The sequence below is a fragment of the Sparus aurata genome, chromosome 13 (assembly GCF_900880675.1).
Source record: "Sparus aurata chromosome 13, fSpaAur1.1, whole genome shotgun sequence".
Taxonomy (NCBI): domain Eukaryota; kingdom Metazoa; phylum Chordata; class Actinopteri; order Spariformes; family Sparidae; genus Sparus; species Sparus aurata.
In genome coordinates, this window is record NC_044199.1 from 32,186,885 (window position 1) to 32,214,357 (window position 27,473).

At 41.6% G+C, this 27,473-nt stretch overlaps 1 protein-coding gene across 1 annotated transcript in view; it reads right to left on the bottom strand.

The window, feature by feature from the left end:
• Positions 1-8,987: 8,987 nt before the first annotated feature.
• Positions 8,988-27,473, bottom strand: part of LOC115594221 (AT-rich interactive domain-containing protein 5B) — a 37,769-nt gene continuing 19,283 nt past the window's right edge. Inside the window, exons 4-12 of the mRNA XM_030438129.1 lie at positions 23,998-24,193; positions 23,671-23,901; positions 23,433-23,539; positions 22,866-23,013; positions 19,514-19,566; positions 15,578-15,675; positions 15,277-15,484; positions 14,896-15,108; positions 8,988-13,365 (exon numbers count right to left, since the gene is read on the bottom strand). Of these exons, the coding sequence (XP_030293989.1) occupies positions 12,163-13,365; positions 14,896-15,108; positions 15,277-15,484; positions 15,578-15,675; positions 19,514-19,566; positions 22,866-23,013; positions 23,433-23,539; positions 23,671-23,901; positions 23,998-24,193 (2,457 nt within the window). The 3' untranslated portion in view covers positions 8,988-12,162. The remainder of the gene's footprint in view (positions 13,366-14,895; positions 15,109-15,276; positions 15,485-15,577; positions 15,676-19,513; positions 19,567-22,865; positions 23,014-23,432; positions 23,540-23,670; positions 23,902-23,997; positions 24,194-27,473) is intronic.

Consider the following 27,473-nt stretch of genomic DNA (forward strand, 5'->3'; position numbering starts at 1 on the left):
ACGGTCTTAATTAGGTTCTGATATTCACGGTCCAGTCAGGAAGAAGTTTGCTAACGCTGATGATCCTTTGTTTCTCTCAGGACTCGTCAAGTTAACTTTCTGTATTTGTGTCGATCGAACATTAAATCTGATCGTAGCCACGTTGTGTTTATTCTGTTACAGCGCCACCCACTGGCCTGACATGCACACTACAGTGTTTCTAATTGTTTTTGTGGATCAGCAAACATAAACATCATCAGTCATCACCTGTACTTGTGTTTCTATGCAGCGGTTTCCAAACAACATACATTTAGATTTGTTACGATTTCATGATATTCCATGTGGACTGCTGTGGACCGAGTACTGACCCCTGTGGGACCCCAACAGTCACGTCTAGGTGTGTTGATATGTAATCACACATTTGCAGGTTGTTATACTGACGTCTGTTAACTCACATGTTGTTTTCCTCCTCTGTTCTCTAAACCACTTCACTGTTGAGGGTTCAATTCTCTGTAAACTTGCCAAAGAGACTTCATTTTGTTACGGTCGAACAAGTTTTCCTTTGCTAACTTCTTCAGCTTTGAGTTCAGACGTTGATGAAGTCGACGCAGCATGTTGATGTTGTCAGCGCGAGGATGTTAGCATGCTGACGTTAGCATTTAGCTTTGCACTGCAGCGCCGCAGAGAGCAGGAGGTTGGAAATGTTTCGGGTTGTGAGTTTTCTTGAACGCAGCACGACATTCAGGATTGTTGCGCTAGTAGCCGCTAACGTAGCCTGAGGCAGAAGTGAAGAACTTCTCTCTCTCCAGGTTTTACTTGAGTAGTTAAGTACATTTACTCGAGTACTTTTGGAGGATTCGTTTTAGGTAAAAATGTGAAAGTCTGTGAGAAAACAAAAAGCTTTGACTGGTTTCAGTCTCTCTCCTTTGTTTATAAGGTCATCCTGCTCCTCTGTGGCAGAGCGGTTATTGATTGATTTTATTGATCAGCTTCTATACTGGGATGTCTGAAGGAGGAGGAGGAGGAGGAGGAGGAGGAGGAGGAGGAGGAGGCAGACAGGTGGACAGATGGGAAACAAACAAAGGGAGAAAAAGAAAAGGACTCACTTCCCATCTGTAGTCTTTGTGTGAGAGCGACTGTGATCTCGGCCCGACAATAAAGAGAACAGTCTCTTAATATTCTCTCCTGTCCCTCCTTCAATAAATCAACACACCAGCGATCAAATAAAAGCTCAGGATGTTTAAATCATCTCTCTGTAAGCCGGAGTCCTCAGAGGTGGACTCGGAGTTAAGCCTTCGTATATTATGTCCCGCTCTCATCCACAGACTGTCTGATTCCGTCTGAGCGCAGATAAAGAAACTGAAGCGTTTCAACCGATCGACAGAGTCTGAATGTGAAGATTTGACGCTCTGAATGTTTCCAGTCACGTCAGAAACTGTACGTCTTTGTGTTTCTGCTTCTGTAAAGCTGCTGATTCATCAGATGTCCGTCTGTAGGTGGATTCTTTCTTTCTTTGTCTTTCTTTCGTTCTTTCTTCGAGCTGCTCGACTCAGACAAAGAGGAGAAGCTTCAAAAGAAAATATTTATGAGTCTCGAAGGGTTAAAAGTCTGTCAGGCTGTGCAGGAAAAATACCACTCACATACCAAACCAGTGAGACGGAGCCCCGCGGTGACTTCTGTAATCCAGAAAACAGAACCGGACCCACGGAGACAGAACGACATGAAGTCCTGAACCAGAATAAGATAAACAAGGTTGAGAGTCTGCGGACGCGTATGGAACATTATATCTGATCTGAACTGAGATATCATCATGATTTTAATCCATCAGTTACGGAGCAACATGATGTTTCATTGTTCCTGTCAACTGATGTTCAATATTCTCTCTTTTAGCTCTGTGTTTGGTCTCCACCACCTCCTGAGAGAAAGTGTTTCAGTCAGCCAAACCTACATAAAACATATAGCCAAAAACATGAAAATCTAAAGGGGAATGCGCCAATGTCCACTACCTGGACAATAAACCAATAAACAAATGTGCTTCTACAAGCTCCAGTGAAATAAAATGTCAAACTGAAGGTTTCAGAGGTTTCAAGAATAAACACAGTTTCACTTTAGGGCCTAAACAGACCAACAGAGTTCCTGTCGGTGATCTGATGGGGGACGAGGTTCTCACTCAGTGCGTTTACATGACACTCGAGAAAACTGAATTACTGTGTTAGTCCGGCTATGATCGGATCTTTAAGATGCACGTATACACCTTAGTCTTAGTTATAGTTGGATTAAAACACCCAGATTATTTGATTGATAGTCACATTACTCCTGCATGTATACGTTCCATCAGATTGGATCAGATTTTGTGTTCTGCACAGGGTTGAGATTTTTTTCCCGGGCCGTGAGCCGGAAGTAGAAGGACGACAGCGACGGCGTCTTTCCTCCGAAATAACCACAAGAAAGAGCTCCATTGTGCTTCAATTTTGTGTAATTATCATGTACAACATATACGAAATGTACAAAGATGTAGCTTCGTCTCGCTCTTCGTACGCCATCTTTCTGGAATGCCGAGGCAGCTGGTGATGTAAAGAGGTCAGCCGGAGGTGTTTCTGTTACCACTAGTTGAAATATGTACAGCGCCACCTATTGTACCGGGTATGACATGCTCCAGACAATAATCCGATTTTCTCACCGGCATGTATACTCCGACTCTGCTACTCAATCAGACAACTGCACTTGTCTAACTATGGCTGTAATCTGACTAAGCTGTGCATGTAAACGCACTGAGTGATTCAGGTACAGATTCAGACTGAGGGTGACGCCCCCCCAGGTGTCATTCTTAACCTGTTTTAAGCCTTCACAAAAAGGGCGTCATCACACCCTGATTGGCTGAGAGGGAAACACACGGAGCTGCTTCCACTCCTCCATCAGGAGTCACTCTGCACCACCTGCACACAGGTGATCTGAATCCACTGCAGTGAGTCCAGACAAAGAAAGACAGAAAGTCTGAAACAATCAGACTGCTACACTGTCACAACACCACACACAGGCCCGGCGTCCACACAACAGTGTTTTTTAGTGATTGTTTTTTTTTACTCGAGTGCACAAGAATCATTTTCACAGTGTTGTCATCTGGGGCAGAACTGGGAAAACAAGAACATTTAAAAAAAAAAAGAAAACAGCTATTTATATATATTTTTTTATTCTTATCTGATATATTTTATCTTATTTTTAATTATTTGTATAAATATTGTATATATGTGTATTCATTTGTATATAATTGTTTATTTTTAAATATATATATATATATATTTGTTTTATTTATTTTGACAAACTTATGTTCAAAGAAGACAAAAGAAATCAATATATGAGCTATGACACATAAGAAAATGGTTGATACATTAAATAATATTTTGCAGGATATTTGCTTATAAATGATATATATTTGTATGTGTTTATATATATTACCTATTTATTTATTCTGATTAAATAAGGCCACAGCCTCTTTACAGTCTGCTCAGTGAACGACATCATCGTCCTCAGACCTTCGATACAAGTCAGGAAAAACTTCACCAGATTAAAAAACCTAAAATGTTTTTGTTCATTAGTCAAACTGAGACTGAAACTAAACTGAACCAAACATTTAAAACCAAGTGAGAACATTCAAACAGCCGGCTGAGGTTCTGAGGTTCTGAGGTTCTGAGGTCCAGATCGAAGGTAACAATGTTCCTGCAGCGGACTGAGGAATGTGTTCATTTCCTCTTTGGTGTGAATGTTTACACTCCGGACCGAGAATAAAAGTCCTGGAGGGAAGGAATGTGTGTGTGTGTGTGTCTGTGTGCGTGTGTGTGTGTGTGTGTGTGTGTGTGTGTGCGTGTGTGTGTGTGTGTGTGTGTGTGTGTGTGTCACTCATGTTGTGAGGACATTAATCTGTTTTCACAGTCACACTGAAGGACTCACGATGTAAATCATAAAATGTTCTGCTTCACGGTGACGGTTGGTTCTGAGGTCACGGTCGTGGTTTAGTTCGGGTCAGCAGGAAATAATGAAAGTGATGAAACTGGACTCGTTTTAAATCCTCTGATGGAGGTTTCATACGGAGGTCATCAGAGTTAAACATGCTGTGACGTCACTTTTAAAAGTCTCTGCTGTTAAACTTAAACAGACAGTAAAATGTTTATTTACGTGCTTTACTGTTTTTATTCTATTTTAAATTAAATTTGAAATAACGTTGTATTTGTTCTCATGGAGATTAAACTGTTCATGAATCAGTGGTTGAATCTAAAACACAGTTCTGTCTGAAGCTCTCAGATAAAATGTTCAGTGTTTCTCTGAATCGTAATAAAAGAAATAAACAACTGAAGGTTTCTGCCTCCATCTGGTGTTCAAACAGGCGAATCACAGCTCGTTCAGGAGAAACAGCTCAGAGCTCGTTCATCTTTTTCAGCTTCAACCGTTTGATTATTGTTTGTTTTTTAAGGGTATTTTATATTTTATTTGAATATAATAATCTCATAGTTTGTATCAGCTGTGACTCCAAAATAAAACCTATCAAACATTGATGCTCTTTAACACTGATTTTTTTTTAATTTTCGTTTTTTTTATTTTTATTTTTGTTGATGTTTGCTGTATTTACAGTTTGACAGCATTTTCTTTCACTAGTTATTTATTTAGTCCAATGATTTCCTTTGTTAGTTTTGTGGAGTTACTATTTTGTTTTATTTAAAGATTAATGTAACACTGTAAGTTCTGTAGGCAGAGAGAAGGACGGGTGTAGGACCATGATGCACCTGGGCGGGCTGAGAGACACACAGAGATTTAATTTATTCTTTATTTTCTTGATTATTTTTAGAAAATAAAGCGAGAAACATTGAACGTCTGTTGCCGTTGTTACAATACACACTGCATCGTAGTTTTATCCTGAAGTTGAATTTAAAGTTTGATTTAGATTGTTTAAAAAATGTCCTCTACAGTTATTTCTCATAAAAATAACAATCTGCATGAAATGATGGATTTATTTGCACATTACAGTGTTTTTTCAATCATATATTTTGATTGTGATCTTTAAAATATTTTTTAAAACAACTTTGTTTCTCTATAACTCTATAACAATGATTTTTAAAATTTGATTTATTTAGTTTGTTGATATTATTTATTGTTTTCTTTTATTCTTTATTTTATCTTTTGTTAATGTTATATTGTATTTATAATTTCTATTGTTTTTTTTTTAATTGTATAGATAAGAAATACAATTAATAATTTTATTGTCTATTATTTATTGTTTATAATTTTTATATTATTTGTTTATTTCATTTATAATTTTTATATATTTTGTTTTATTTTCCCTATTATTTTCTTCAGAGAGCAAAATGGCTTTTTTCCTAATATATCAGGAATTTGAAAAACAAAGTTGCTCGTCTATGAAAACGACTAACTTCTTTCACATAATCATAAAATAATCTCACATATTTTCCAGCGGCCTTTACACTCCTGAGTAAACATCCTGGAATGTAAAGCACATTTTATTTGTCCCTTTTTCTGTAAAACAACAGACGACAACAAGAACAAAAAGCCGGCGAGGTTTTATTAACAGATTACTTTTATTATAAATATACAGTGTTAAAATGGAATGGTACCTGACACTGCCAGCCGTTTACCGCTTATAGAAACAAACAAACCAAAACAAAAAAACAAAACTGAAGTGGAGTTTGTGCTGCAGATCTGCAATCATCAAATCAAATCAACACCGAGAACAGAACGCCCGTTAAAGTCCGACACCTCGGCGGCCTTTTTAGGTGACTGATGGAAACCGGGAAGCGTTCGCTCTCCTCGAAGTTCAACACAGTTTGTAAAAGAAGAGAACTTTGTGTTTTTTAAAGTTGATCTGGGTTTGTTTTAAAAAAAAAAAAAAGGAAATAAAACATGAGTAAATGGTGTCAAGTGATAAAAATGAGATCACAGTAAGATGTGACTGAGACATTCATCGTGCTTAACATCCAACAGTTTGAACAAAAGGTGCCACATGCAGCCTCTCTTTAACATCAACGTGTAACATGAAACATCTGGTTACGTTCCAGCTGCTGTTTCTTTAGATTCAGAACTACATTTCCCAGAACACCCTTCAGCTGCCTCCGACTTCTCGAACAGGTTCTGGTTTAGAGATTTGTTTCAGCTCAAAAGGCAAAAATGTAAAAGATGAACAATCACGAGCGGCAGACGGATGAACACCAGGAACAAAGTTTGATAAATCTGTAATCTATACCTGAAAGCAGTGACTTAATCTTTTAATTAATCAACTTTCTTTCAATTTATTAGATTTGTTTGTGCAAAGATTTGCTGCTTCCAGCTTCTCAGATGTGGAAATCTGCTGGATTTTTTTTACCGTTCGATGCTAAATTGAATATATTTTTGGTTTTGGATCGTCGTCCGGACAAAACTAAATATGTGAAGATGTCGATTTGGACATTTTTCACTATTTCAACAAATTTATAGACAAAAAACAGTGAAAATAATGTTTTGTCGGCCAATCAGGATCAACGATCGCAGACATGAGAAATGTTCGACACGCTTCGAGAGCTGGAAGAACGTGTTGAAGACTTTTGGATTTCTGAACTTCTCTGATACCAAACTGAAAATCTTCATCATGCAAATTATTTTCTTGATTAAACAAATAATTCTTTAGTCCGTAAAATCTCAAAGAAGTGACCAGCGATCCTGAATCTTGCCCTCATTCCAGTAAACCGCAGAAGAACTTCCGGATCTCCACAGTTTTTAAATCCAGAGAAGCAGCTCGGTCTCTCCTCCGTACGTTAAAATGTCACACGTGGCACCTTCTCATTTGATCATTTATCTTCATGAATGTTGCTCACTGGATGAATCACATCGCTGAGCGCTCCGACGGCCACTAGGTGTCCCCGTGGAGTCCTGTAGGTCCAGTTTCTGCTCCGGCAGGCGTGTCGCGGAGCCGAGCCGGCGTCCTGCCGTCGCGAGATCGTCGACAACACATCGCGCGACAAACAGGAGCCGTTGTTCAAGTCAATGGCATGAAGGCGAACGAGCAAATATCACTTTCATTTGCTTCCAAATATCCAAGTCCAATTTTCAGGCACTTAATTTTTAAGTACTTTACATTAATGAGCAGTGCCGTCCAAGACTAACGCTGAAGTAGTGTGCAAAACACTGGATATAACAAATCTGTTTGAACATGCATAACAAGATGTAAACATTTTAAACTTTAACTTTATCAAAAGGAAAAATAAAAAAGGAAATTATATCTAAAAGGAACTTTTTTTAAAAACTAAAGCTTAAATAACCAAAAGAAGCAAAACAACCTATTCAACTCTCATACTGGTTTAAACATAAACTAAACTAAAAGATGGCTCCGCCCCCTTCTGATGACACGTTCAGCCCTCAGCGGCGTCTCGGCTTTAACGTTAACATGCTGGAAAACAAACGATAAGAACCGAAAGGTAAAAATGTCGAGGAGATCAAAGCGGTCCGGTGGAGCTGCGGCTGACCGAGTCCGTCGTCTGAAGACAAAAGTGAAAAACCCGCCGACGTTCACGGCGACGCTCTCGGCTGCTCAGGAGATAAAGTGACAAAAGTAACGATGTGGAGAATAAAAAAGAAACGAGCTTGAAGAAATAAAACCAGGCTGAGCGGCGGATCGATCAAGACAACTGGATGGTGCCGACTGTTTTCACATGACGCACACCGGGCGGTGTGCGTCATGTGAAAACAGTCGGCACCATCCAGACACAAGACGCGATGTTTCAAGTGTTACAACCCCGATCAGAATTTAAATCACTCGGTCCGACTACATTCCCAACATCTAGAAGATCTGAATGATAAAACCATTCTTCCCATTCGAGTTGAGTCAAGGTGCACATGTTCTACGGGCCACAACGAGGAAGAACTGGGTCATTTAAAGTCCAGGAAGTCAAACCTTTTTGGCCACATAACCAGGAAGTAAACCAGGAAGGTAGAAAAATGTGGGGTCGTTCTCATTGATTTAACTGACCTAGCCTAGCTTAGCTTAGCACAAAGACTGGAAACAGATGGAAACAGCTAGCCTAGCCTCTAAAGCTAACTGGTTGAACACGTCAGAATCTCAGTTGTTGTCATGTGCAAAACCAGAAGTGTAAGAGCAACAATATGTGTTTTTGTCGTCGTATGTTGATTTAATTGGCCGCCATCTTTGAATCCAGCATCTAATCCTATTATACATTTATATTAAAGTGACTGGGGGCCTTTTTTTGAGTCCATTCTAACTTTAACAGCTCTAACAGGAACCCAATGTGTACGCTGATTATTCTGTCTTTTCTTTTTTTCATTTCTTACATCGACTTCTGTCACTTTTCTTTGGCACAATCGAGGGCGTCGCCGTGAAACGTCTTCGAGCAGTCTGACCACATTCCAACAATAATAACGTGACAAATACAAGATGTACAAAAACATGGCAGACGCGTTAACGGAAAAACAAATGATCCCGTCAACACTTTTGTCTTCAGTCGGCCTGAAGCGCACTGAGGCCTGCTGACTGCTCGACTTTGACGCAGGGCAGCGCGAAAACACCTCGCCAAAAATAAATAAAAAGGGTTTACAGACACGATGAAGCAGAGAAAGACACAGAATATAGATTTACCAGACCTGTTGTGAGATGTTTCAAACCTTACTGCATTGATGAAAATATGACTTCAAGAAATAATCATGAAAAGGAAGAAGTACTTTTACAATCTCCTCCTTGTTACTGCTCAGTTTTCCCCACACGTGAAGAAAAACAAAAGACATTTCTTAAAGCACACGCGCGATCAATGACTCATAAAGTCCTGAAATATTAGTAATAACTGACTTCAATATGAGGATAAATGCTTTAGAAAGGTTATGGAGTCTGGTGGTTTCTGGTGGATATAACATGTGCTTTGGTGCATCTGCCCAGCTGTGATCTACTGAGTGTACACATCTCGACTCATCATGCATTCATTCACAAAACTATTCATATCTGTCTCACCACAATAATCTGAAGAAGAACTGCAAACGTTTTCAGAACAAGTCAGAATATCTCTCAATTCAGCCCGACTCTAATCTGGAGTCGAGCTGTAACGACTTCGCTCGGATGGAAAACAATTTGCAGCTTCATCAATAAAAAAAAAATACAAACAAACAAACAAAAAAACAATATGGCGTTAGCTACGTAACTAAAGAATAAAACAGCACCACTTAATTTCGGTGTCGTAGTTGATTCCACTACTTTAAAAACAACAAACAAATAAAAAAGTTGGCAAATATAAATACGGGCAAACAAACGAAGCAGATGTGTACAGTAGGTGTGCAAATCTGAACGAAACACACAGAGACGAGTCGAAGGAAAAGGCTGCGATTAAAGGGATACCTTGACATTTTAATTTGTTTTTTTTCCAGCTACACACGTTTTTTTGTCACAATATGGAGTCGCTGTTGTGTGTTGGCACTTAAGATGAGAAGAAGAAGAAGCTGTTGGATCAGCGGATTTCTGTTTTTATATGTAATTAATCTTTTAGTCTTTAAAAATGTCAAAAATTGCCAGAAACACAAAGTTTTTGTATCCGGCCAACAGTCCAAAAACCCAAAACTCTTCATTTACAGTCATAAATCCTCATTTTTAGGAGGATGGAACCAGCAGCTGTTTGAATAGTCTGTAACAATTAATGGATTACCAAAGCAGTTGGTGATTAATTTCCTAACTAACTGAATTATCAACATGTTCTTTGGTGAATCTGTATCTGATATCTGAATTAAACTCATGTGATGCAGCAGAACAGTCAGAATGTAATCGGATCTCAGCAGCTGATAATAACAATATTATAGGGACGACTATCGCAGGTATCCGACGCTTACTCACGCTCTCATCGTGTCTTAGCTAAGAAGATTCATACCTCTCTCACGTCTGGACGCTAAATAACAAGCCACCGCCAGGAGACGACAAGCCTAGCTTAGCACAAAGACTGGAAACAGATGGAAACAGCTAGCCTAGCCTCTAAAGCTCACTGGTTGAACACGTCAGAATCTCATTTGTTGACGTGCAAAAACAAAAGTGTAAGAGCAACAATATGTGGTTTGTGTCGCCTTTTCACCTTTGCACAGCCTGGGCTAGCTGTTTCCCTGTGTCTTTATGCTAAGCTAGGCTAACTGGCTGCTAGCTACAGCATCATAACGACCATACGAACATGAGACTGGTATAACTGTTCTCTTTCCCAACACGTCAAACTCTTAATGTAAGAAGTTGAAACAGTCTCAAGCTACAGAAAAGCCCTTTCTTCTGAAAATGGAAAAATAATATATCATATAACACGGCAGCATAACTTCCCTTCACCTGAGACGAGTCCGCCGTCTGCCGACCTACTTTACAGCTAATTTGAGATCCAATCACGATGAGGTCTGAGTGGAGATAACGAGAGGAGACGCAACCAGATACAGACTGAAGCTTCAAGAAAGATTCTGGTGTTTTTCTATATTTTTCTTACAAAGAGAGCGAAGCCAACGCACTTCTCGTCGAGCTCTCAACACTTCCTTACTTCCTAACACGGAGTCGGTTTTGGTCAAATAAGGAAAATATAGAACACCACCAGAACAACTGGGGTCTAAGTGAGTCTGTGGAAATGCATGCTGGGAAAAGGCACCACCGCCCTGAAACAGAAAAAGAAAGAAAGAAAACCTGAGGTAGTCTGAATGTTTGGGCTACATGTTCATGTATGATGTCTACGTTTCCTCCGGCGCTGATGTGATTTCTTGCTGGTTAAACAACCTGAACAGCAGATAGTGATGAAGGCGGGTTCAGAGAGAGTCAGTGAAATGTTCTGTAGTTTCATCTCTGATCAAAGATTTCTGGATTAAAACTGCATTCGACCAGTTTTAGCTGCTACTATTGAAAAGGGACAGTTCACGCTAAAATCAGAAATACATGTTCTCCTCTTGCTTGTATTGATTTTAATCCATCAACATCGTTTTTGTGCGAGTTCAAGAGTTTTGGAGAGCGGCTCGATTACTTAGATAACTGGCGGCGATGAAGGTCGACTTTGGGGGTGTCGCAATTTGAATTTCGAATAAAAATCTCTGTGTTTATCTCAGAGTTCATGTTGCATTCAGGTTCAAGTCTTCAACTCTGAAATCTACAACGCCATCTTTAACAATCTAGGTCGATTTCTCCAAAACTCCTCAACTCACACCAGAACAATGTCGGTGGATAAACAGCACTGCAGGTCAGAGGAACAATATCTATGTTGTGATTTTAAGATGTGCTGTCCGTTTAAGACATTTCTTAGACAAATTTAAGAACTTTGGCGTCTTTTTGTTTTGTTGGAAACACGTTTATATTCCTCAAAGTGACAAGATTCAGGCATCGTATCAACAGCAGGTCCAACATCAAGGTATCTCTTTAACTGAATGTGTTTGAAGCCGGCGATGAAACAGATCGCGGGCCGTTTAAGGCACATATGTGTAAGAAAAGTGTATATAATTTCAGCTAACGAGCAGGACTATAGAAACGCTTCACTTAACGAGCTATAATGTGAAGACTGAGGAGCTTTTCACTCCAGAGAACATCGAGACACTTTATCAGAAAATAACTATCTCTCTACAGAAGTAGAGTACAATTTAAAAATGAAACTAACAAACTACAGTACACTTTAGATGCTATTTAATGACGTCTTGATGCATAGCATCACCCATAGATGTATGTTCTTTTTTAACTTTAAGTAATATGGATCTTATTCAATATTTCAGCGTAACATTGAATAGTGGAGTTAATAGTGTTATGGAGGGTTATGGCAGTGTTTGTTAAAGAGTCTCACTCCTGTTTCTTTTTTTTTTACCATAAAGAGACAGAAATCAACAGAAAAGAGGAGAAACTGATTCGTGATTGTCATGAGTCTCGCCGTCGTCATTCCTCTGCAAAGTTCAATCAACGACGTGATCGTAAACCAGAAGGAAAAAAACAAAAACAAAACAAAAAAACAGGAAATGACAACGAAATGGGAAACAAAGAGAAGTTCAAATGTTTCTCAAAGATGATGAAAACCAACGCCCCCGTTCCGGCGTCCAACACCAACACCAAACCCCCGAAGGTGGATACGACTTTTTTAGATTCCAAAACCGATAAATCCCGACTCCTCCGACAGTTTCCTCATCACAAAATGCTAATAAACAGAGGGAATGATGCTAAAAACAGTGTGTGTCAGCGTTTGAGGGCCCGGCTCGCTTCAGCTCTGCCGGTCCAGGAGCAGAGAGGAGGCCTGCATCTTTCTCCTCCTGCTCGCACTTCCTCTCAGTTTCACATATTTCCATCACCTCCTCCTCCGTCTTTACTCCTCCCTCGGCTTTCTCTGTCTCCGTCCTCGGGGGTTCGGCTTTAGATCCCGGAGGAAGAAATTTCTCGAACCTCGTCCCGTTCAGATCCTCCTCGAATTTCACCTGGAAAGGTGGCAGCCCGAGCAGGAAGGCCCTGATCCTGCTCGGGGAGCTCAGGTCTGCGGGTTCCTCCTGGTTCTTCGTCTCCACTTCCTGCTGTCCTCCTGCTGCTCCTCCTCCACTCCCTGCAGAGCTGGACCGGTCACTCTGGCTGAAGTCCTCGGCCTGCTCTCTGGGTCTCTTGGATGGCGATGGATCTGCGGTTCCGTTGATCGTTGTCGGACTCGGCTCCGCTCCCTCCGTGCTGGGCCTCTTCACCGTGAAGCGTTTGCTGAGGTTGAGAGGCAGCGCCTGCTCGGGGGGAGGAGTCATGGGGGAGCAGGGAGGCTTGGTGCTCAGGTCCTGGGACAAAGCCTCAGACAGTCGGCGGGTGAAGGTCTGGAACTGTGTCGAGCCCAGACGAGTCCTCATCAGCTGGCACACCTGAACGCTGCAGTCCAGGTTCAGAGGCAGGACCCGCAGAGGGGGCAGAGGAGGCCGGGTGGTCCTGGCGTCCCGACTGCCTCCTCTCTGGGCTCCCTCGTCCACGTTGCACCCCGAGCAGCGGTTGTGCTGCGGGTGGAGCGGGTGGGGATGAGGCTGAAGCTGGTCCCCGCTGGGATGAGGCGTATCCGGACTCCCACTCTTGGGCTGGAGCGTGTAGATGGTCGGATGGTGCTGGGTCGGGTCTTGAGGCGTCAGAGCCGGGCTCTCCAGGCCTCTCTGGAGGCTGATGCGGTTCCTGAACACATCCAGAGGACACACACCTTTGATGGGGCTGAAGCCGCTCAGAGAGCCTCCAACGAAGTGTCGAGGCAGAGTGGAGATGAGCACACCAGGAGCAGGAGCCACCGACTCCCCTCTGTCCGGCTTCAGCTCCTTCGGTTTGGGCTGGAAGGGGAGGAAGGGGGCGGACATGGGGGAGAGCTCGGGGGTGAGGGGCATGTTGACGGGGAGGATGGCCGGCTGGACGGGCTGCAGAGGAGAAGAGAGAGAAGAGGAACAAATTCAGTTTGATCTGCACAACTCTCCCTGAATGACCTCCTCATCATTCTCCGACATAATCCGGATCCTCCTGAAGACTGAAGCTTTTACGTGACGTACGCTGCAGAGATCGACTGGGACGACAGACGTCAAGGTAACTGTGCTGTTCTCATGACGGGACAAATCAATGTGCTGCAGGAATCACTCAACCTCGGTACAACGTGCAGATAAGATGTGAAGCTGTTTACAGTTACACACACGTGTTATCACGTTGTACTGGAGAAGTGTTGAATCATCGTTTATCCAGCAGAGAAGGAAAGTTTGTTTAGTGTCACTACGATTTAGTTTTCTGGTTTTAATCAACTTTGAGAGAATCTTTGGGGGATGATGACAAAAACATCAATATGGTGACATTTAAAAGAATGAAACTAAGAAAAAGATGGCAGCAGTTTTTTAAATTCCAAGTCTCACACAAAAAAGGCAGAATAATTCACCCTCCAGTGTAAATCTGTGGCTTAAAGAAATATTTTGCCACCGCCCTGTTTGTCACTTCTTCTCCACAGCTTGTCTGTTATTTGTTTAAATATTCTTCACCTCCATTTCTCTGTCCGTCTTTCGCTCACCGAGGAGGAAGATGTGCAACATTACAGCAGACTAAATGCTGTAAAAAGCTGGAAACAGGTGATGGAAAAGCTACAGTTCTGTAATCTCATATCAGAACTATTAGAACTACTTTCTGTATATCAAGTTATTTGAATGAAGGTCGGTAACTAATCTGTAACTATTGTTCTACTTTTTAACTGATCAGAAAATGGTGAAAAATGTCAATCAGTGATTTATATCTTTATATGTTTAAATCTTATTTTGTCCACAACATAAAGATGTTCAGTTCAGAGTCACAGAGGAGGAAAGTAATCAGAAAATATTCACATTTAAGAAGCTGGAATCAGATCATTTCTGGGCTCTTTTTCAAACAATGACCAAAATAATCTGCGAATAATGTGACAGTTGACAGCTAATCGATTAATCGTTGCAGTTTTGTCTCTCCGGTTGGTGTTTCCACCATTCGAGGAGCCATTTTGTTAAATTTTGCTAGAATCCATGTGACAGGAAATGATATCACAGGGAAGGACCTCTGCTGACCGCAACTGCTGCACAACAAGATCAGTAACTCTGAAATATTCTCACAGCAGCGCATTTCTGTGCTGGTCCAGCAGGGGGCGCCTCACCTGCTCTGTGCAGGTTACAGTCAAAGGTTTGCTATTGATCTGCTGTCAGTGCAGCAGCTCTGCTCCTCCTCAGCATCCTGTGATCGATCACTAACTACGCAGGCTGAAATCATCAATATTTCGACAACCATGTCATCGTATTTCTAAGCGGTGGAAACATGTTGGATCACTGGGATGTTATTTTAAGAGCATATCAGGTTTACAGGTGGAGTGTGTGTGTGATACAGGTAGATTTCAGGTTACTCTATACGACGGCTGTGAATCTGCAGTGCGGTGCGGTCGGAGGTGTTACCCTGTGTGTGCTGCTGGGCGTCGGTGCTCCTGCAGCTCTGGCTGGAAGCAGCGGACTCTGCAGCGTCGGCTGAGCATCTGATGCTGCTGCTTTGGCTTTGGCCTGCTGCTGAGCCAGCAGCTTCGCCTGAGCGATCAGCGTGGCCTTGTTGCGGGTTCCTGGCGGCCGGCCCCGTCCTCTCTTCACCACCACGGTGCCGTTCGGGTTCACGATCTGTTCGGAGGGAAGAAGATCAGATGTGACTCCTGTGATGCTATTATTAATGATTATATAGTCTTGGTTAATGGTCTAATGGTTAATATAACAATAATAGTATAATAGTATATAATCCTTTGACATCAGATGTTTGTTTCAGTGTGTTCACTGTTTCCCGTCACTTACAGTTCGAGCAGCAGCAGCAGCGGTTGCCATCTTCTTGTCCTTGGCTTTGGGTCCTGGTCTTCTGCCTCTTGGGAGCGGCTTCCTTCCTCTGATCCCTCTGGGTTTGGGAGGCAGGGTCGGGGTTTCTGGGATTTTGAATTCGTCTCCTCCTCCTCCTCCTCCTCCTCCTCCTCCTGCTCTGAGGTGCTCTTCATAAGGAAGCATCAGCCTGAGGAACACATGAATCCGTAGTTAGCTTGTTTTCAGCCGGGATCGTTTCTATATTTTGAGGATTTGGGGAGGTTCAGTGTCTCTGTCGGACCTCTCGTAGTGTCTCCGGGTGCAGGTGGCGGCGCTGGTGCTGCCGGGGCATCCTCCCAGCTCGTTATAAACCACTTTCCAGAGACGGTTCAATGTCACCTGCGATTAACACACACACACACACACATACACACGCACAAATATGAAGATGATCAGCTTTAAACTCCTGAAATCCTGCAGATGAAGAAAAACGTGTGCTGAGACGGACGGTCACATTTTCTACCATCCAAACGTGGAAAGAAACATGAAATATTCAATGTGTAATACAGAATATTTCACAGGCTGTGGCTTTTACTTGTAGCACGTGGAGGGAGTCCTAACATCCACTGACAGTCTGTTTGATGACTTTGTAGGATGTAGTTTCCTTTCTGTGACAGTGACGAGCTGTCTGGAGCTCAGCAGGTGGCGCTGGGCTGCAACACCAGGTCCCGTTTACAGAGATTTATAAAAAAGATTCCCAGCAACACTACAGGAAAAATTAGAGAAGCTCAACTTCATGCAAACGAACTCTGACACTATGCGACTGCCAACCAGGTGAGAGCTAATCAGGTTAGTTTAGATTCCCACAGAACTGGAAGCACAGAGTTGTTTGCTACTCGGCCCGACAACGAGAGTAAAATCAAACATGAGATCATTTTTATCAGTGAAGACGCCGTAATCTGCTCCGTGCCTCAGCTAACAGGCTGGACAACGTGTCATTGGTCCACCTCCGACCTATTTTCACTGATTAAATTCAACACCGACACCCTTCATGTTTCAGTTTCCTCCCCAGTGAGGAGTCAGACGAGATACTCATGTACAAAACTGACCAAAAATCCCCGTCTTCAATTCATAAATGTTATTATTCTTGCTAAAACGTTAAAACCGAAGAAAAATTATGTCAGTCAGGAATAAATATTAGAGATGACTTATTTTTCAAGCTAAATTATCAAACATTTGTTGGTTCGAGCTTCTTAAATGTGAGGATGTGCAGCATTTTCTTTGTTATTTTGATAGTAAATTAAGAGTTTTGGCCATAAATGCTTTCTGAAGACGTGAGACGACAGAAACAAGGGTCGCTATAAAACACCTGATCCCTTCCTCGCTCTGCGACATCACTCGTAGTATATCTGGACATTATTCTGAGTGTGTGCTCCCTTGCTGTGTGTTCCCAGGGACTGGCTTGTATTATAGCAACAACAAAATGTAACGCACAGTAAAACATTTAAGTTATTAAGTAAAACACAACCAAACGCGGTAAAATACACACAAAACAAGACGATAAAGAAATTATAGCAGGAAGCCAAATTGCTTTTGTTTGCTTAACAAGTGCAGCATCTTCACATAGTAGGTGGTTGAATGCACATTTAAAAGGTTGTTTTTGTGAGCAGCCAATGAAAACAGAGAAGAAGAACAAACACACGGTTGTCGAGCTCGTAACGTCAAACGGCTGCAGCTCTGTAGAGCCACGCAACGTAGACATGAGCCACACATGACGTCACTGGAGTGAACTGATTTTTAACAAAAAGAAATCAACACAGCGGGAAAAATCTTATCACAGCTATGGAATATCAAATAAACCACCTTTGCTCGCCACATCTGAGCCTTTCTTACACTCAGGTGTGCATGAAAAGGCATAAAAACTTTTCTATTATTTGTTATTTTATCAGTATCGGCCATGAGAGGCAGGTCTTTTTCGTTATCGTATCCATATCCTGCATCTCTACAATAACACCTGCAAAAATAAAAACACAAGACAACAGAAACGGTGACAGAACCTCCGCCATTAGCTCCAGAGTACGAGTCGCAGGTGTTTGACGTTGAGGTAGGTGTGACTGTGTGACAGGAGGACGAGGAGGTCGTCAGGGGGAGTAAAGAGTCGAGTCGAGGCAGAGAAACAGTCGACCCTCGAGGCAGGAAAAGACAGAAATGTGGGTCGCGTTGCAGCTAACAGCATTCCACGATTTGAAAAAGATAAAAGTTGTTCTATCAGATATTTTTTTTGTCATCGCCCTTTAATAACGTCTCACCGCAGCCGAGCAGCACCTCTCCTCTGCTTCACCGTCGGCTCTATAAACTACATGTGTTCAGATCGTGTGTGTGTGTGTGTGTTTCTATACATCATACAGTGTGTCATCAGGGGTGTAGCTCTGTTGGATAATACAGCATTGTTCAGTGAAAGGCTCAGTTCAGTGCAGCGGCTGAAGCGGAGCTGAACGGGCCTTTTGTTGTCAGCAGAGCGGCTCTGAGCTGAAACTGAACCGCCTTGTTTTTTACTTATTGTAAAGCTGCTTTTGTTGTGTGTTTATTTACTGTAAACAGCTGAGGAATGACTGATTATCCAGGCAGAACTCTACTGTTACATTCTGAGGAGACAAATATACGTTTATACGGGCGAACGTGACACTAAATTAAAATATTTAAATATTTTTCTGAAGTCATCAAATTCTCTTAAATGAATCCTTCAACTCCTTCAGATATTTAAATGTATCATTAAGTGTTTGTTTTATTTTCAACGTTTACAGTTTTGATTTATTATAACAGAGTCGTTCCCTCAGCAGATGCCAACAAACATTGTAGTCAAACGAGTTGTTCAACTTTCTGAGAAATGTTCATTTGTTGGTGGCATGGAGACAAATGTCTGGGGAGTAAATCTAAAAGCTACAGTTAGCATACAGTTAGCTTAGCATAAATACTGGAAACAGGGGCAAACAGTTAGCCTAGCTCTGTGCAAAGGTAACAAAATGCACCTCAAAAGATCACAAAGAAACACAAACTGAGTGTAAAAACGACAAAAAGCTGTTTAACCAGGGCAGGCTAGCAGTTTCCCTCTGTTTCCAGTCTTTATGCTAAGCTAACTGGCTGCTTGTTGTATCTTAATGCTTAAACATGCATTTTTATAAGAAATTAAAATCTTCTCAGAGGTAAATGTTTGAATCTAGAAAGGTGGCAGGGTCCGCCACATAAACAAAGTGAAACAGTATAAACTGTGTTGCCCTTTAAGGTCAGTTTGTTTATTCAGTTTATTGAGCTATGAAAACAAAGAGAGGTTGATTATTTAGTTTGTTTAGACAGACAAAAAAAATCAATCGAGGTCAACAGGATGTGTTCAGGTATCAGACACTTAACTTTAACAATATTTAGACGTTTTTTTTGAAGATGATATTTAACCAAAATTAAGACAAATTTTTTGGAGAAATCCAAAAAGTAAGTAGTATTATATGTAGTATGTAAGTATACAGTAAAAAGACGGCATTAGGCTGAAATATTGGATAATATTTACAACACAGACGACACAAACACCTCAAACACTAATTGAAATTGACCCCAGCAGATCCTGAAAAGCATTAACTGGAACTTACTTTGTTTCTATGACCGTCTTAACTACAGTCTTTACTACAGCTGCCATCCAGAGACTTTCATGGATCTAAAACATTTAAATAAATGTTGATCACTTAACCGGATCTGGTGATAGAGAGATCTTCACAGCACTTTCCATGGAAGGGAAATTAAAGGAAATGAGAGCAGCTTCATTAGTGTGTGGCTGCCACTGATAACTCACTTGCTCAATGATCTTTGTGACTTTGTTCAAAAAGGAAGTGACTCGATGAAAAGTATGAATCAGTTGAAACAATTGTGTGTTAGGAACAATGTGTACTTGTGTGTAACAATGCATATTTCTCTGACAAATGTGTGCTTTCATATTTTTTTTTTTCCTTTGGTCCTCTGTTTTATCAATCTACCAGTTCCCGGCCTGTGACAGAAGATAACAAAAATGATATTGTAAAGGAAAATAAAGTATTAATTATAGTAAAGAATTCAAATGTTTGATGCTTTAAAGACTTTCAAGGCCCTAATATTTATAAAAAAAATTCAATTCGAGACATTTTGAGTGATGTTCTAAGTCTACAGACTTCCTGGATTAAATGATTTACTGAACCAACTTGCAGTGACTCACCTTTTTATATCCTCCGAGTCGTTTCACCACAGAGTACATGAGGAAGAGGTCAACTGAGGAAACAGAAGACAGACATGTTGAAACTGAGCGTAGCAGCCAGCAACGACAAGTGGAAACAGACGAAACATGCAAATATCAAACACGGAGCAGATAAACACGGAAATCAGGTGGTAATAATGAAATTAAAAGTTCAGTTTGACTCAACAAATGTGTTCTGATAAAACAAAACGAATCCACAAAGTACCTGATGTGTCGATGATGGTTTTACTCTCTGCTGCTTATCAAAATGAAACAAACGTCCTGTGTTTAAATATTTCAGCTCTACAAAGTGACTTCAACCGCTGCTTTTATTATGAAAACAAGACCAGAACATTTTAAATGATTTCATCTGATGTCAGTCACACCTCCAACCTTCTTCAGCTGTTACTCTGCTCCTCTACAACTCACAACTCACAATCCAATCGAGATGAAGAAGTTTCCTTAAATATCAAATAATCAACAGTTACACTTCAGTTGATGTTAAACTTCAGGCCGGCTTTACATTGTTTTGTTTTTTTAGAAATGTAAATCTTTGGTGTCATTTTGCAGAATCTGAATGTAACTTAGCACATTTAAGTACCGTAATTAAGTAAAATACAAATATGTTGAAATTGTATTTGAGTATTTCCATTTTCTGCTACTTTAAATTTCCATTTCACTACATTTTGAAGTCAATTATTGTACTTCTGACAGCACATTCATTCGATAACTTTAGTTAAAAGGTTACTTTGTAAGTTACAAGCTGCATCAGAGCCAAAGTCAAAATTAATTTATTAATTAGATTCAGATAATCGATATATCTAAGTGGACGTGTTTCAGTTTCTTGAAGACGTTTCACCTCTCGATCAAAAGGCTTCTTCAGTCCTGACTAACTGGAGGGGAGTCGCCGGCTTTTAAACTCTGTGTGGGAGTGTCCTTACAGGGTCTTTAGGGACACGTGTGGTTTGTTAGTCAAACCGGCTTTCATGTGTGAAAGGTGAGCCCAGGTGTGAATGGTTGTTAAGCTGTCTTGGGAGGGAACTCAGTTCAGCGTTGTAGGTGGATGATAAGTAATGTCCTCTGTTCAAAGACGATCGTTCTGGATTCCTTCAATTCTCTTTCAAACATTCGTCTTCTCTGGCCAAGATGTTTACATTGTTGTCCTCAAAGGAATGAGACACAGCCATTCACACCTGGACTCACCTGGCCTTACCATCCCACATGAAGGCCAGTTTGACTAACGACCCACACGTGTCCTTAACGACTCTGTAAGGACACTCCCACACAGAGTTTAAAGACTACAACTCCCCTCCAGATAGTTCTAACTGAAGAAACCTCGTGGACGAGCGGTGAAACGTCTTCAAGAAACTGAAACGCATCCAATCGCCTTCGACACAGCACCACAGGCAGGAACACACCGGCCCAACCGCTGGACGTCTGAAGCTTTAGGGGAGACTCGGACGATGTCGGGAACAAATCTGTTCGGTGTGTTCAGCTGCGTTGGAAGCTTTCGGAGCCGCGCGGACGTTTTCTGCTCCGATTCAACATGCGAAGTCTGAGGAGCTTGGCTGTCGGCCGTCTGAGCCTGTGGATTCTCTGATTGGTCATACAGCTAACACACAACCATTCTGATTGGTGGTGTGCTAGCGAATCAGCGCGGTGTGTGGGAGGGGTGGTTTTTCTATGCACTCCCTTCCATCTTTCCCCGTTTTCCTGTTTTGGAGTGACGTTACTGGCACGAGACTAGCTGCTATGTCCGTTCCGTTTTTGTCTGAAACAGTTAAGTTTCATTCTGATCGAAAGTAAAGACAGTTGTGTGCATAAAGCTCTCGTCAAGCATCTTTTTTATACACAAACACTAGCGCCACCCGCTTATTGCAACTCGTGCAAGAACGTACGCGCTACTGTGGAGCTGGCAGCACGTCGAAGCGGTGTGTTCAATGCAACTTTTCTGCCGAACGGGTCAGACAAGAAGCAACGGAGTGGTCGGATAAAGGCAGTTGGCTGTTGGTTTGAATCTGGGTGGTGTGTGGGGGAGTTAACAAGTGCCATGACCTGGATGACGGAGAACCTTCATCAACATGATAATCAATATATGACTCTATCAATCTGTCTCCCCTGACATGATTTTGTGCAGCAGTAGTAGCTAAAAACTGTGGAAGTGGCGAGCTGTAAACTGAATTGCCCGTATGGGATAAATAAAGTTTTCTGAACTGAACGAGCTGCTGCACATTCTTTTATTTCCTGTCTCTGTTTAATAGCTGGTGGCAACTATGATAACGTGCATTAATGCCATTAATAAGACAAAACAAGAACAGAAAGAAATGGAAATAATTTAGGAGGCGCTGGATTATGTTCGGTATTATCGTATGTGTGTTATTAAAATCCAGTATATCTAATATCAGATACTTAAAGACGTGTACTCGGGTATTAACTGTGATGCTCACTTTTGGTCAATTTTCTTCTCACTACTTGTTGCTGAAGTCATAAAAACATGCTTACAATTTGATTTATATAAATTAAAAGCAGATAGAAGTACGTACTGGATGTGCTGTTATACATGTCAATCTGATAATAAGTCACTGTTGTGTTTACTACTTATATAACTGTCCTCAAGAGGGAAGAAAAAAACAAACAAAAACAATAAATCAGTTATGGCATCGGACCCAAGCTGTCATCCCGAAGCGTCAATATTGGAGCATTTGGAGACGAGACTCGGCAATTAACCATCTTCTTCATGAAGTTACATTTTGTTCATGTGGTTGGTAAGTTGTGAAACAGCGTACGGCAGCAGAGATAAGATTTAAAGCCCTGAACACACAGAAAAAAACAAAAGTGCGATCATGAAACCAGTCGAGCAGGAGTTTTCAGCTGCAGCCGTCCGTATCCTGACAGCTGCTTTAAAAAGCTGTTGATAGCAGGACTGATCGTATAAAATGTTGAAATCGTTTTGGATTTCACAATATTACTTGAGTCAGTATCTTGTGGTATACATTGTCACAGCATGATCAGTTTTATTGAGTTTTAAGACTGTGTGTTTGAGGGCTGATGAAGCAAAACTCTTCGTCATCTGTTTTAGGTTGTCTGTCGGGAACGTTCTGTTGTTTCTGCCGCTAGAAAAACATTTTTAATCTCAGTGGCGCAATTCTGGTTCAGTGAAACGCGTGACTCTGCTTCTGGCTAAATCCGTGGTCAACGTCCTACGACCCCTGCAGAGTGCATGATGGGAATGAATCGAACCTGTGACCTTCTGTCATTCATTAAATGTTTAAACACTCACACATTCACCTTTGAAAGAAAGAGGGCAAGAAAGACGGAGAAAGAAGAGACTCACTCTTCTTGAAGCCGAGGTTTGGGACTTTGTGGATTGGCGAGCCCTGTCGCTCCATGAAGGCGAAGAGCTGATCCAGGAACAGCTGCTCTTCAGGGTGAGGGAGCCAGCTGCCCTCACAGCCGACCTCCACGCTGCCCATCACATTCTCCTGAGAGGAAACACGTCCAAGATTTAAACAGGAACACACACAGAGGCATATGGTTTCAGATAAAAGAAAAATCAGTTGAACCAGTTAACAGAAACATAAATATACTGGGAACTACCCTGCCCTGAAACAATAACTCTAATGAAGCTTGAAATGTAAGTCAGCAGTTTGGATTAAACTCAGCGGTCATTTTGAGGATGTCATTGTGTTGTTGTGTTGTTCCAGGACCTCCAGGAGGAGATTTTCCACTTCCACAGAGGCTTCAAATAACCGTTTCATGAGCACTTAAATAAACACAGAAGATGCAGCAGTTTGTGATATTTACATCACATAAACATGTTTTCAACGTGAAGCATCTCTGGTTGTTTTTACAGGGTTTAATACAGAGATTCAAATATGAATGGTTTGAATGAAGAACAAACCTTCATCTTCTCGATCCAGGACTCTGATTGGCTGGAGGTCGGGGAGTCTTTGCCGTCCCGGCCTCTCCTCTTGCGAGGTCGCCCTCGAAGACTGAGAGACGGACATCCTGGACAAGAAAACACAAGATTCAATCGTCTTCACTTCAAGAAGATGCAAAATCTTTCCCCAAAAAGATATAAAGAGAAGTGATCATCAGGTATCTGCCTCAATAACCCTGAAGGTCACTGTCACACTCACTGAACTGCCAGGAGAAGCTGGCGCTGCCCTCCAGCGTCGGGTGGTTGAAGGTGTCCCTGCAGTACATCAGGCGGGTGGAGGGCAGAGCCTTGATGGCGCCCAGAGCCAGCAGGTGGGGGTCCTGCAGCACCGGCCCCCTCGCTCCATCCTGGATGCGTCTCTGCAAGGAGCGAAAGCGGCAGTACTGCGGGTAGCTGAGCACTTTGATGCTCTGACGCTCAACCAGGTCGTCTGAGAGGAAAAGACACGAGACACGTGAGACAAACGTCCTGCTGCAGTAAATCAGACCCGTCAAACATCCGCTCGTCTGTCTTCAGTGTTTCTTACTGTCAGGTTTGTCTTTGAGCGGCTCGCTGCTCTTGATGCCGATACCGTCGCTGATCTGTGGAGGTTTGTGGAGGCCGTTGGTCCCGCAGGGCGCCACCTTCAGGCAGCTGCTCCAACCAGCCGGCTGCCCACACGACCACTGCACCAGGTCCTCCACCCGCACCACCATCTTCCTGGACACCGCCAGAACCTCATCCTGAAACCACAAAACAGGTTTGTTTAACAGTTGGATCAAAACGTATCTTAATAGAATATCTTTTCATTTGTCAGCTCGTGGAAGAAACAGATTAATTACGACTCTGACAAAGTATAAAGCACAAAGCCTTTCATCAGGCACTTTGAGGCACTTTCTGCTCCTCCCGTTCAACCATCACCTGCTTATTCATATTCAAGAACACACAAGTCTTGTTGGCATTTACAGGAGAAGACGAACACAGTAGAGTCCGACAGATGAGGCTGAAACTGCTCAAATAAAGTTTTATTAGAAAATGTAAACAGCGTCTGTAGAATGATCTGTGTGCCTGAGAAAACACGAGGAATACTTCTTCATAAACAGCTTTAAAGTAAAGATTTGTGTTCCAACTTCTGAGGTAAACACGTGTTGATGTTCTGCCTCCTTTGGAAGCGTCACTCGTCGCTTCATGACGTCTCATCTGTACTTTATGACCTGAATTATATTTCTATGTAAACACAGTCACTGAAGTACTGTTTACATACAATACAACAGTAGTAATGACATTCTGCATCGTGAGTACTTTAACTTTAAGTACATTTTGTTTGTGATACTTCTACATTTAGGCTCAGGTTCGAGTGCACGACTTGTACTCTTGCTGGAGTATTTAATAGTGATATATGTTGCTGTTCTGCTCCTTTAACTTCAGTATCTTGTGTGAAAACTTCCTCCAACACTGCATGTGACGCAACACTTAAAAATTAAAGAGGAAGTTTATGAAATATACCCTGAGACGCATGTTGGACTGAAACCATTCAATGCATCTGTGATACATCTTTATGCAGCTTCTTCAGGAGACACGACAGGCTTTATACGGTTTTTCAGATGTGTGGTCGAACTCCATCAGACACGAAACGCACGTAATGTATAAAATTGGTGGATTTAGCCTTTACGTGAAACTCAGCTGCTGTTTACGCAGTTTAAAGTGAACGACGTCTCCTCCTATTCCAGTTTGTCAGCTGTGATCCTGCTCAGTCCTCCCGGCAGACGTGACAGAGCCCAACCCCCCCTAATAAAACCTCCACCCCCTCTGGGCGGCAGCCAGGTGGGAGCTCCTCACATTCCTGCACCTCCTCCTCCTCCTCCTCCTCCTCCTCCAGCAGCAGCAGCCAGGTGGGAGCTCCTCACATTCCTCCTCCTCCTCCTCCTCCTCCTCCTCCTCCTCCTCCTCCTCCTCCTCCTCCAGCAGCAGCAGCCAGGTGGGAGCTCATTAACAACACAGAGCGGCTCTGAAGGACTCCCCAATAAACATCTTTAAAACTCAAATATTCTGTCTGTCACTCTCTTAAGTGTGATTCTGTTCACTAAAGAGCCTCGTTATGTAAATGTGACGCCAGTTTTAAATGTCACTTTTACGTCAAAGTCCCTTTTCAGACATCCATGGAGGGATGTGAAGTGCATGTTTTGTAAGAAACATCCGCGTCTCTTCCACTTGTTAAATGACAGCAGATGTCTTTTAGCGGTTATGATTGCGTGATTATTTGGCACCTTATACGTGAAAGAGAGGCTTAAAGAAGCACTGATTATTTTAATTATCCATTAATTTGCTTGTCATTTTCAGGACTGTTTGTTCAGTCTATAAAACGATAAGAAAAATGCTCATCACGGCTTCACAGAGTCCAACGTGACGTCTTCAAATTGCTTCTTTTGTCCAAAAGACACTCAAGTCTGAACTGATTGATCATCAAAATAGATTAGAGATTAATTTTATTTTTACTGATAAATCAACTGTAAGAGTGAGAGCTGGTGTAAAGTAAGATTAATTAAGAAAAGCATCCTCAGTTCTCCCTCAGGCTGCATTAGTTAAAACCTTTTCTAACGACCATCAAGACCAAATTACACAGATTTTATTTTGTTTGACGGTAAAAGATAAATATTAATTCATCACAGCGCTGTCAGTGAGGCTAATGAGCGGTGTGTGTGTGTGTGTGTGTGTGTGTGTGTGTGTGTGGTGTGTGTTAGAGTCATATTGTGATATTTTTAGGTCATATCTCGATATAAATCTATATGAAAGCACTTCATAAATGAAAGAACCAGGCGGCAAAATCAAATATAACAATATTTCACACCAAACACCTCGATAGTACAGCGGCACAGATTGTAATGTTCTGACTTTTTTAAGATTCTGACCTGTTGATTGTGACACAAAGTATCTTTTTAATGAAAATGTAATTATATGTTTAAAATAAACTCTGATTATTAAACAGCTCACAGAAAATAACATGCTGTAAGAGATTTTATTGGCCGTATCTGCCTAAAGTTTGATCCTAATGTCAATCTATTTGTTGATTATAATCTGTATGATTAAACCAAATCTGTCGGATCAAAGTAGTGGAGTAAAAAGTAAAGTATTTGTCTTTAAGATGTAGTTGAGTAGAAGTATAATGTAGCAGAAATACTCACTACAGTACAAGATAAACGGGCTTTGATTCCTGTGAAAATCAGCTTTCAGAAGGCTCATTTTTTCCAGCAGGAAAATTAAAACCCCTGTATAGAGCGGCAGCTGAATATCAAAGTTCAAAATGTGGAAAATTTGGTTTCAGTCGAGTCATAGGATTTACATTTGGGTAACACATTAGTCTCGTTCCCAGAGGGGGATTTGGATGTGAAGGCTGAAGCTGCAGCCTGCATGTGAACTGTGATAATCAGAAACACTCGCAGCCACATCTGATGTTTTCTCTCTCTTGTTCACGTGAAATCGCTCTCGATCTGTCTGCGTTTAAACTGTCTTTTTTAATTAAACAGATCGTTAAGCGTATTTGTCAGTCGCAGAGCGCAATAATAAGATTATCAGGAGGAGATGAAAAGACAAAAAAAAGGAAGGTCGGGTTAAGACACGTCGTGACTTTGACTGAAGGTTTCAGGTTCGAAACATGTTTGGATAAAAAAAGGAGGCAGCGACGTGACGAGGTTATTAATAGATGTTCCTTCAGACGATTCTATTAGAGAGACGTTCACTCACATTACGAGTCGACAGGAATCACACAAGGACGACTACTGTACTGTACTTACAATCAGAAACTACTCTCACTTGTATTTTGTCTCGTCTCTCGCTGGACTCACAAAGAGCTGTTTTGTTTTTGTGTTGTTCTTTTTTCGGTGCATCTGAAGGAAAACTGTAACAAATGTCAGATTTACAACGTCAGTAACTTCCTTTAAATCACCTTCTTATAGACTTTAAGTGAAGTTATCGTTTTACTGATTTAATGAAGCTCTCGTTTTGTAATTCCTCTTCTGTGATGTC